We start from the raw sequence: 12,544 nt of genomic DNA, 5'->3' as shown, positions 1-12,544 counted from the left end.
AGTTCTTTGTGGGAAGGGACCCTCAATAATTTTTAAGAGTGAAAAGGAGTTCTGAGACCAAAATGTTTGAATACTGCTGCTTTACAGCATTATCTCATTTTATCCTTATAGTACGTAGTATATAGTGAAATAGTTTCTATAGATATCCCTGCTTCATAAGTGTCAGAGGAAAGATTGGAATACAGGTTTCCCCTGACTCCAAGTTCAGCATTCTTTCCACTCATTTACTTTTTGGGTTATAATAGAATCACAGATTGAGAATTAGAGTACCTGGAGCCCAAGGAGGTTTAGGGATTTGCCCAAGGTAATACCAGTAGTAAGTGGCAGATCAAGAGGTCAAGTCCTCTTGATCCTAGATGTAGCATTCTTTTCACCACACTCTGCTTGTCATCTGTCAAATAAGCGTGTTGGCATTGATGATCCCTAAGGTCGTTTCTAGCTCTGAATCCTATGATTCACTGCAACCAAATGAATAAATCAAGGAAGACTAAAAGTTTAGAATGAAATTTTCAAAGAATAGTAAATGGCTTGGTAAGGCTCTCTCTCTATTAAAATCTGAGGTTGAGAAAATAAACCACACTTTTGTTACATCTTTCCTGGCTGAATTATAATAGATTAGCCTATGGGAAAATATACATACACACACAAAGATAAAACCTATAGAACAGAAAAAACTGGGTGAAAGCAGTAGAAATAAAAAGTGATTGGTTGGTTGTTGTCCTTCATATTCAGAGGACCAAAAACAGCATCACTATATCGGGGTCAATGTATAGTGTGTATTGTTCGCGTGACCATTTGGGAGGGAGAGGTCCCTAAATCTAAAACTTATGTGTATCACAGTGTCACCTAGTGGTCACTTTTAGATAAATCACATTATTAAAAAAAACAGAATGAAAAAGGATCTTTCTCTAATCCAATCTCCTTTGCAAATCACTTAGCCCTCTGTTTGCCTCTGTTTCCTCCATCTGTAAAATGGAGAACTGTAGAAGAAAATGTCAAACCATTCCAGTATCTCTGCCAAGAAAAGGGGTCACAAAGAGTTGGACACGACTGAAATGACAGAACAACAATCTGACCTCCCCATTTTACAGAGGAGGAAACTAAAGCTCAAGGTTATCCAGATGATAAATGGTTCCTAGATTTACTAATGTACAAATTAAGTCATGTAAAGCATCTCTAGGAATGTGCGTAATCTACAATTTCCTGGAATATTCTTTATGCTCCTTTCTCACGAGTAGCTCTTCCCAATCTTCTGAAAGTAAGGATTCAGTCCATCTCCCAATTAGAATAAATCAGTATGTGATTTCCTTTGAAAGACACCTCGTCCTCTAACTGAGGGCACCTGGAAAAGAGATTTGTTTTCTCCTTAGGACAATAATAAAAGATCTATGGTTCCCAACTACCCAACTACCATTCACACCTAGCTCATGCTTAGAAAAATATCAAGTCCATTTGATAAGAAACATGCCCCAAAGTCTTAAAAGTAAACATTACATATTCAATTTATAGGATTGTGTCCAGTAACCTACATTTCAAATAATGAATATCATGTTGCAGATGGAAAAAAGTCCCACTGACAATTGACAACCAAAATATTTCAACATTTTAGTATTTTAAACTGTGAGATAAAAGTGTTTGCATTTCCTAATTAAGCATGTCAATGATCCCTGTGTTACAGCATAACAATTTTTGCATTATTCAAAGCACTTCTACAAAATTTCCAAAAACTGAAAATCTAGGTGAAAAGCATCATTTGAGTAATACATGACTCACATTTATATGACATTTTATTTTACCATTTTCTTTGTAACTACCCAAAATACAAGTCTAATTATTCTCATTTCACAGAAAAGGAGATTGATCCCTGAAGATAAGTGATTTAACCATGGTCACACAGCCAGTCAAGGGGCAGATACGGGACTCGGGCTTTGCTCTGCCAGCTCTCCAGCCCCTGCTGTTTCCATGACACCACTTTACCTTCCCTAAACATTTTAGTTTAAAAAAAAAGATTAAGGGTGTAGCAAAGTGTTAAGGGATGCCCTTGATTAACAAGTCACTTGGGAACAAAAACAGTTTGAACAAGAATCATCTTAAGCAAATTGCAGTTTCGGAGAAGTTCTGGTCTCTTTGTGATGGAACAATGGTGGTGATAGTAGAAGAGGAGGAGGAGGATCTTGTTTCAAGTAAAGGGACCAAGGCTTAGACTAAACTGTGAGGAAAAGCTATACTTCCTGAGGCCTCAAGGCCTGGTCACTTACAACCAACTACAGGAGGAGCTGTGTGCAGCCTCTTTCCATCCTGAGGAGGGATTTAAACCTAGAGAGGAGGAGGTATCTATCAAGGGGCTTTCTGGGAACCTGTGTCCCACTCTCAAAACTCCCCTTGGAGGAAAATGAGGGTGTACCCAGTAGAATCAATCAGTCTATAAACATTTATTAAGTGCCTGCTATGTACCAGGCACTGTGTTAAGTCAATAGTCAGTCCCTGCCCCCAAAGAGTTCACAGTATAATGGGGGAAACCAAGACATAAAAAAGCAGAAGAATGGGGTGAGGGTGGGGGACACAGGTGGGAACATGACAAAAGACCCAGAGGAGTGCAGCCCACTGGGAAATGATGATGGGTGCCCTAGGTGCGCTCTTTAAATGGAAGATCTGGGAGGAGCTCTCCACTGTCCATGCTGTACCCTCTCCAATCACAGGGAAGAAGGGTTCTCGGGGGAGAACCGAGGAGATGTGAGTTTCAGAGTTGGTGTTATCTTGCAGGGCAAGGTATTAGAGGTAAGGCAGCAGGAAACCCTATCCTAGAATGCATCCCCAGGTATTTTATTTTTACACTGATTAAAGCGTCTCTGGGAACTTTATAACTAGAACTTTTCACTAATAGAGCTATTACTAAAATATTGTGAGTCAACAAGGTATGAGTAAAAAGAGCACTGGCCTAATTAGGAGTTTGGATCTCTGGGTTCTAGCCCAAGATCTTCAAGATGATTTCAAGAGAAGGCTGGATGACCACTAATTGGGGATATCCTAGAGGGGACTCTTGTTGTTGCTCAGTTGTGTCAGATTCTTTGTGACCCCATTTGAGGTTTTGTTGGCAAAGATACTGCAGTAATTTGCAATTTCCTTCTCCAGATCATTTTACAGGTGAGGAAACTGAGGCAAACAGGGTTAAGTGATTTGCCCAGGGTCACACGGCTAATAAGTGTCTGGGGCCAGATTGGAACTCAGGTATTCCTAACTCTAGGCAGATTGCTATCCACTAGACCACCTAGCTGTCCCAGAGGAGACGTTTAGTTTGGATTAGATGATTTCTGAGGTCCGTTCCAACTCTTGAGGTTCTGTGGCTTGATGTTTGACCTCAGGCATTTCCCTCTGGACTTTCAACTGACAGAGTTAGACTCAGTTACATCATTCCAGATCTAAAACCAAATTTCCATTAGAACATAAGCTCCTTAAGAGTAGGGATTATTTCAGTCTTTATATCTCCAGCACTCAGCACAATGCCTGGTACATAGCAGATGCTTAATAGTTTACTAGCTACATTTTAACTTTATTGGCTAATTTATAATTTTTATTAGCTAAATTATAATCTTCTTGAGGGCAGGGTTCATGTCTTATTCACCTTTGCATGTATAGCAGATAGTACAGTGCCCTTATATCTAATGAATGCTGAATAAATGTTTCTTGACTATTGAGTCACACAAGATGGATTATTCTTAGCATTACTGGCTGGAATACATCAAGTTAAACCCATTTGAGCATATATAAATTGTACCCTAATTATAAATGCTTATTTATGCTATCAGATGCTTCCAATTTCAGGATTTTATAGCTTTTAATTGCTCATATTTCTTCATTGATAATTATTGTATACTAAGAACTGAACAGTGAATAAACTAGTAGCTTTCACTAGTCTTGAAGATTTTGTATTTGCAGCTCATGAAAATGGAGATAGCAAGCTAAGTATTTAAGATTTAGGGAGAATGTTGTCTACCAGACAACTACATCGCAATGACGACAATTTTAAAACTCAGGATCCAAGACAATTTTTAAAAATCATGATAATTGTCTTCTTCAGACAGAATCATTATCACAGTGTTCCCATGATAGGAACAAAAGCCAACCCTTGGGTTTGAAGGAGTTGACTCAGCCTCTGTAAACACATCAATATACCTAATAAAGAAAGATAATGCCATTTGTCTCTAAATTGCTCAAGCCAGACTCAAAACGAGGTAGTCAATTCTCCAACAGAGGAGCTCCCATTCTTCCAATTAAACTTGGTCTCCTATCTAGTCTAGGCTACCTTTCAATAATTTATACTTAACAATTTTAAGTCTAAAAGCTACCATGTCTGATCTCTACAAAGTTGTGATTCATTTCTCCCCACCTGCAATTTCATGTGTTAACATTCCTTCCATAGATGTATATTGGCAACTTTTCTGTAATTTATAATCTTCAAGAGTTTACTGGGGTATGAAGCAATTAAATACATGTCCGCTGGACATATAGCTAGAATGTCAGATGCAGGACTCAGGTCATTAGGACACTAAAGCTTGCCCTCTACAACACATAATGCTCCTAGAGGCTGTCTACCTGATCCCAAAAGAAAACAAAAAAAGTTTAAAAAAAATCCCACCACCATATAGGTTATCTGGAACAATTTTTTAAACTGAATATTTTAATTTTAATCCAGACACCATGGTTGAGATCACTCTTCCCTAAACCTGTTTCCACACATATATGATGGGAATACTACCTTGCATTATTTGACAAGATTTTTGTATACTAAACACATCAACTATGATTATGACATATACAGATATAATTGGTTTCGTTTCTTTGAATCCCTCAGCTAACTATTTTTTCTTTTTTAATTCAGTGTTTCCATTCAGAAGCTTTCGAATGAATCCCGCTTTATAGTTTATGAGTTCTGGGAGAATAGCAGCGTGTGGAATAGGTAAGTCAAGAGCGAGTTCAGCTTTTATGTATAGACCAAAAGAGTAGGTGTGATTTCAGAAGTGTTGGAAGATACTTCTATTACCTGGTATGGGGATGGGCAGCTATGAGGGATGAAAGAATAAAGCTGGGGCTAGCAAAAGATAGAAAAGAATCCTATACTTTATTTTGCCTAAGGATGGTCCTGAGAAAGATACTGCTACAGTTTTTTTTTAATGAACAACCCAAAACTCCACCCAGGTCCCCCAATCCAGATGCTTCTGAGGAAGTAAAAATGTCACATGGAAACGAAATGACATCACAGCATTTTTGGAAGTTCATGATTCTATATTTGCAATTTCCTTACTTTTCTAGATTCTCTACCAATGTTGCCTTGGTCTTGTGGTCATGTGGTTCCTTGGTCTTGAAACAGAGTATTATAGTATGAGAACAGCTCAGATTTTATCTTACAAAATATAAGAAACCACATCTACAGCAGAACACACACGATTTAACCTATATATGTTTGCTGTAAGTCAGATGTGGAATAGACTTGATCTAGTTAAAACCCCATTCTAGAGATGAGAAAATAAGGTCAGAGAGGATTATTTACCCAAGGTCATGAAGGCAAATAAGTGAGAGAGCAGGAATTTGAACCCAAGTCCTCTGACACTAAATTGCACATTCTTTCCACTGCACCATATTACCTCCTACTCCATTGCCTCTGTCTTGTGGAGACCCTAGATTCTCAAAGGTTATGTCAGCAAAGTACTAGTCTTGCAACTGGTTGCAATTCTAGCAATCTGGAAAGGTTCCAATACAGATCTGGTGACTCATTGCCTTACTCAGTGGCCTAACTAAACCAAAGATGCTACGTCTCAGGTTGGCCACACCACCTCATGTTAAAGCATGGAGAAGTGGCAAACTTAAGTTCCACTCACATCAATGTAAGCCATACATCTTTTAAGCATTTGAAGTATGTTTATAGCCACAAATATTCTCCCCTCAGGCTATATAAAAGATTAGAGAATGAAGGCTGTCAAATTAGAAAAGGATGAGTCTCCTATCACAGAATACAATGAAAAGGATCACAAAATTCCATTTATTTCAGCCTCTTGCCTGCAAGCCTAAACTCTTCAGGACTTTTAAAAACAAAGCAAAACAAAAAAAATGAAAACTTCAAGGATGAAATCCATAATCTCACATGGTTTTTCTTGTTTCAGTCGTTTCCAACACTTTGTGACCCCATTTGAGATTTTCTTGGCAAAGATAATGAAATGTTTTGCCATTTTCTTCTCCAGCTCATTTTACTGATGAGGAAACTGAGGCAAACAAGGTTAAATGCCTTGCCCAGGATCGCACTGCTTAGTGTTTTAGGCCAGATTTGAACTCACTGGGTCTTCCTAACTCCAGGCCCAGCACTCTATTCATTTCACCACCTAGCTGCCAATCTCATATGGTAGCCTGCCCCAATATTTAGTCATTTAGTCATCAAGAAAAGATGTTTTCCACTTGTTTAGACTTAAGTGAATTTCCTAGTGTTCCACCTGCACAAGAGAATTCAGATTCTCTTGATGATTATCATTCACATATCACTAGTCTTTCAAGTCAAATGACCCTTGAAAACTCCTGCTATTCAGCTTTTCCATATCTAATCCCATGGTACATACGACTTTAGCCTCTGCTGCATTTTATTTTGGAAAAAATTAAAAAGATAAATGAAAATGCACTGACATGTAATTGTTTATACAGCCACCTTCAGATGAATTACAGCAAGGCATTCCAAAGGAGCAATGTGGATTTCTTGGAAACTCCAGAACTCACGTCTACTATGCTAGTTCCTGGTAACTATGCTGACTTTATCTCTCTTAGCTTTTCCATGTTGTTTTATCTTTTTATCTCCCCCCAAATATTATCATTTTCCTCCATACTACCTAGTGATTTATTTTTCATATCCTTTCCCTCCAACTCAAATGTCCATTTGGAAAGGCTTTCTCCATGTTTCTTAGAATTAGCAATAGTCAGTGCATGAGCAGATACTTCCTTACAAAATAAAAGTGGCTTATTTTATATTCCAATATAGGTCAAAGGGTATTAGAATAAACACTGAGGGATTTTCCAGTTCTCTCATACTGGAATTAGGTGATCGCCTAGGGTTTATAAATGTTATGGAGAGATTTTCATTATGAGTATTTGGTGAAATGGAATTTCAAACATACAGTTTGGAAAGAATGAGAAAAAAAATCAAAGTACATAATATTCCAAAGGTTTCAGACCTGTCTTAAGCTAACTTGAGCCTCACTCTGAAACCAGATGTGGAATCTCTGTAGCCTGATAATTAAATCTCTTTGAGACCCTTCATACATACCTTGCCTGACCATTTTTATTTATCTGTAGAGTCTCAGTCATAGGTTCGGTACTGGCCTAGAGGAAACAAACTCAATGAATGCAGAGTTCTGGGTATTTTCTCTAAATATCAAGTATAAGCTTCAAATAGCAAGTTATCCCATGTAGTTATATGAGGTTGTAGCTTCATAATTTGACTCCCAACTCTGGATACTCTGAGACTCAAGGGAAGGTGAAGGTGAGAATCAGTGAAGCAAATAACAATTGAAATTGTTCGTGTTTGGCATAACTATATTAGGCTTGAACATTAAATCATAATGAAGTATGTTGGGGGCATGAGAAATTTTGTAACATTCACTTTCATGCTTTATTTTCCCATACACCTGTGAATATAATGCATTAGCTGATAAATTTCTCAGGTAACTAGGATATCTTTAAAGATGAAGCTTATCTTTGGGATAGCTGAAACATCCTAGGAGTCCTGATAGAAGATTTCATGGTCCTTTATCTTTATCACTATAGCCATTTTCTGCTTCCTACCACCTGGTTCAAGCAATGTGTCAGAGAAAGAGCAATCAATCCACAAACATTTATTAAGCATCTACTTTGTGCCGGACACTGTGTTAAGTGCTGCGCATACAAAAAGAGGCAAAAGACAGTCCCTGTGCTCAAGGGGCTTACGATCTAATAGGGGAGATAACATACAAACATATACAAAGTATGCTATGTACAGGACACATAAACACAAGGAAAGCATTAGAATTAAGAATTCAGGGAAGGCTTCCAATAAAAGATGAGATTTCAGTTGGGACTTAAAGGAAGCCAGGGAAGTCTGTAATTGGAGCTGAGAAGAGGGCATTCCAGGCATGGGTGACAGCCAGAGAAAAAACCCGGAACAGAGAGGTAGAATGTCTTGGTCATGGGACAGCCAGGAAGCCAATGTCACTGAACTGAAGAATACGTATCTGGGAGTAAAGTTTACAACTAGAAAGGTAAGAGAGGGCTGGATTATGAAGGGCTTTAAATGCCAAACAGGATTTTGTATTTGATCCTAGAGACAATAGGAATTTATTGAATAGTTTGAGTAATTTTTGATTAGACCTGTGCTTTCAAAAAAAATCACTTCAATGGCTAAATGGAAAATGGACTACAGTAGAAAAACACTTGAGGCAGGCAGACCCCACCTACTGCAATAGCCCAGGCATGAGGTGATGAAAGCCTACACTAGAGTGGTAGCAATGTCAGAGAGAAGGGGACATATGCAAGGGATGTTGCAAAGGTGAAATTACAGGCCTTGGCAACAGATTGGATATGCACTGGGAGAGTTGTTGGGTCAAGAGATGAGTGCCACAATGAGCCACAAACTGCTATAACTACTGAATGCCTTACAAGTCATAGAGGACAAATGGGTACATAAAGCAAATATAGAAAGAAAAACTCAGAAAAAAGAGAGAGGTAATAAGGGATTAGGAAAATTAACAACATGACAAGAGCATAGGAATTTGAACAAATCTAACAGGCATCTTGGTTTAGCTCTACTTCATAATAAGCTATTTTCAACAAACTATTAAGATATATTATTGTCACATTGTCTTACTCAAGTAATTAGTTTATTTCTGGCTTTAGAACGGTTAAAACAGAAAGAAAATATATCTCACCCTCTAAAAAACTGCAGTCAAAAAGCATTTAATAAGCACCCACTATCTGCCAGGCACAATGCTAAGTACTGGGGATATGAATAAAGGCAAAAGGATAGCCCCTGCCCTCAAGGAGCTGACGATCTAACTGAATCTCTTCTTTCATCTTCGAATATATGCGATTTAATGTTTCCTAATTTCAACTAAGGGTATTCCAAGTTAACAGATGAAGAGAGAGAAAAGTCAATCTTAGTCAATACTAAGGTGGTTCCCCATTTCCTACCACTACTTTCAAAACTTTAATTAGCTTTAAATAATTAATTTCCTATTGGGTTTTGCTAAACTTCTTTAGTATTAATTTTCATACAGTTGTATGTTTAGCATGCACAATAGCTTAAGTAAATTTGGTATAAAGGTATAAATGCCAAAATTTCAATTTGAAGAGGCATACCTTTTGTATTAGCTAGTTTCAAATTACCATGTATATATTAAAATAGGAAACAAACATTTGGCAAATACAGAGACTATATATATATACACACACACACACACACACACACACACACACACACACACACACACATAACAACCTCATATTAAAATGTGTAAAAGATAATTAAGACGACCATTAAACAGTTGAGAAGCACAAAATGCACATTTTATTCTTTAAATCCAAAAGGCTATCTTATTTTCAATAAAACTACCTTTCTCTCAAGATTTCCAGTTGGGTTGCCTAAGTTACAATACAGGGACAGGGCAGCTGCAGCTAGGTGGCACAGGGGACACAGCACTGCCCATGCAGTCAGGAGAATCTGAGTTTAAATCCAGTTTCAGACATTAGATACTTATTAGCTGTATGATCCTGGGCAAGTCACTTAACCTTGACTGCCTTGCCAGAAAGAAAGAAAGAAAACCACAAAACTAAGTTGCAATATAAGGAAATAAATCAATCCTATTACAGGTATCAAATTAATATTTATTTTATTGGTTTATAAATATTATAGTTGCTATACATCATATATTGTGGGTAAAGTATTTAATATGTTGCTAACTGTGGACCCTAAAGAAGATCTACAGGAGGAGTGTCAAAGGTGAGGATGCAGAAGATATTCATTACTCAGAAAAACCAATCATAAACCTTTAATCTATATCCGGTTCTATACTATGTTACATGATGCACTAACTTTTTTTTAACCTGTTTGTACTACAGTGGTCTCTTCCGCTCCACTTCAAGAGCATATATGAAACACCTCACTTTAAATGATTCACGTGTACAGAATTTCAAACTTTACCATTGGTAAAGTAAGAATATTAATGTATTTGCACAATCTGAAACCTCAAACTTAAGGAATTTTCATGTTGAAGTCATCACCTTATATGGAAACTATTGGTATTTTGAGATATAAGAGGCTTAACTCTGTTAGACACCTTAAATTATATACATATATATATATATTACATATATATATATTTATATATGTATCAGTACATCGAGTTTCCTCACTGGAAGTTCCCTACACAGAGGAAATCACAGAACTGGTACAAAAACAACAACAATAATAATTATTATTATTATTACTATTATTATTATAAAAATCTATGCCACGGGAGTGTGAAAGCTGTTGCATTTGCCCATGGAACCGTAAGATCTTTTAAGCAGAAGAAAATTCCTGGGTAAAGGAAAATGATGTAAAAGCATTAGTGATGGTCTAGCCATTAATTACTCCCTTCTTTGATCTGTTAGGGAATTCCCCTGCACTGTAATATGAACATATTTATAATTTCAAATTTGAACTTAAAAGAGAATTGAAGATACAAAAGTTTCACTTAAAACAAACTTTTCTGGCATTCTTCTATGATTGATTCCCTGTTAACTTTCTTTTTTTAATGTTACTGCAACATACTGAGTTCTGTGGGGAAAAAAACCAATAACATGGCCCCACTTTGAAGAAGCTTAAAATATCACTAGATGGAAAACATACCATATTTACGTGAACCAATCAAGGCAAGATACAATTATATGGCAAAAAATCATGAAACAGAAAAATGCCCCAGGTGACCAGTTTAAAAAGAAAATAGGACTTGATAAAGCAGTCTGCGAAGGCATCACAGAAGTAAGACTTGCACATTTCTACTATTTAATTTACATATAAGCAATTACACATAACCCAAGCAATGTGGAGCAAATGCTACTAATGAACTTGTTTGGCTTTCTTCCTCTGAATTCAAAGAAGGGTAGGTGAAATCACTTATTCTCACTCATGTATTGATATTTCACAGAGTAATAAATTATCAACTATCAAGTTAACTTCATTACTAAAATTATATTTTTCCTTTCAGCTTCATGGTGGGTGCTGAACAACAACTAAATGCCTTCATTGTTCCAAGTAAACAATGAAGTTTACATTTAACAAACATTATGTAGTTATCTGTGGCTATTAATCTACTATATATTTTAATTGTTTCCTTTAAACATGAATTTTTTCTAACCTGTATGTTCTAGTTCTTCCTTGTGCAAATTTTATCTAAAATTTAAAATCTTGATTCTTCTGTTAACTATTTTCATGATAATGATGTTGTTTATAACTGTCCTAAAATACTATATGGTTTTCAAAAGTATGGTACATTTCCAAGGTATAGATATAAAAAGTTCTTACCAGAAGCAGAATTATGAATATATTGCAGAGCATTAAAGGGAAATTTAAGAGGAATTATTTTACTTCTTCATTGGACAAACTCTTTTTGGTCATATACTGTTAAAAAATGTTAAATCATGTTATTTGTGAACCTGGATCATTTGACTTTCTGTGTGAATGGCTTATTCTGTATTGTACTGATTTTCTACTTCTATCCCAAGTTTACTGGTACCAAAATGTGTGTACTTTTTCTGTATTACTTAACTAAGTTAATGGATAGAGCACAAAATAGATTTTGATGCAATCTGTTTGTCCATTATCAAATTATGAGCCAGATCTTTCTAAGGTGTAAATAAACAATTCCTTGATAAGTTAGAGTGTCATTTGGCAAAGAACTTTTTAAGTAATGTACTATTAGTACACCTCATAAGTAATATGAGTAATGTTGATTTAGAGTTGATGTACCTTCCAAGTAAGGAGTATTTGGCACAACCCAAATCCTGCTTAAAAATTAGGCACATTTGGATCCAGGGAATAGTTTATGCTTTAGGATAATCTGGCTCAAAATAATACCGTGTTTGATTATAGCATGTAACTGGTGGGATAGTATTCTAATGTGAAAAAAAAACACTTTAAATTTCAGCTGACATCAAAATGTTTTAAACAGTGAGTATTAACCTAAGAAATAAACCAATAATGTGAAATACAAAAAAGCTGAGTGAAATGGTAAAGTATCAGTCAATGGGGGAACCATCTAATACAATGATATAAACTTAACTACCAATCTCCTGTCTTCAGCAATATAATCCTTCTATTCTTTAAAATGTATATGCTATTCTTTGCAAGCTCATGCACCATTAAATAACCACTTTTACAACTAAAACTCATCACGCAGAAAATTGTTTAAAAATTATATACCTCTTAGGATTCTTTTCAACTTTTTAGTCTTTGGGGAAAGTAATTTAAGGTGAAAATTTTCAATCATCTTTT

General features: G+C 36.2%; 1 protein-coding gene across 1 annotated transcript in view; it reads left to right on the top strand.

The window, feature by feature from the left end:
* Window positions 1–12,267, top strand: part of NECAB1 (N-terminal EF-hand calcium binding protein 1) — a 288,957-nt gene extending 276,690 nt beyond the window's left edge. The window contains exons 13-15 of the mRNA XM_036764554.1: window positions 4,880–4,957; window positions 6,688–6,779; window positions 11,259–12,267. Coding sequence (XP_036620449.1) covers window positions 4,880–4,957; window positions 6,688–6,779; window positions 11,259–11,287 — 199 coding nt within the window. The 3' untranslated portion in view covers window positions 11,288–12,267. The remainder of the gene's footprint in view (window positions 1–4,879; window positions 4,958–6,687; window positions 6,780–11,258) is intronic.
* Window positions 12,268–12,544: the final 277 nt, after the last annotated feature.

Source organism: Trichosurus vulpecula, chromosome 1 (genome assembly GCF_011100635.1).
Source record: "Trichosurus vulpecula isolate mTriVul1 chromosome 1, mTriVul1.pri, whole genome shotgun sequence".
NCBI classification, from domain to species: domain Eukaryota; kingdom Metazoa; phylum Chordata; class Mammalia; order Diprotodontia; family Phalangeridae; genus Trichosurus; species Trichosurus vulpecula.
This window is presented reverse-complemented; position numbering and strand designations above follow the sequence as displayed.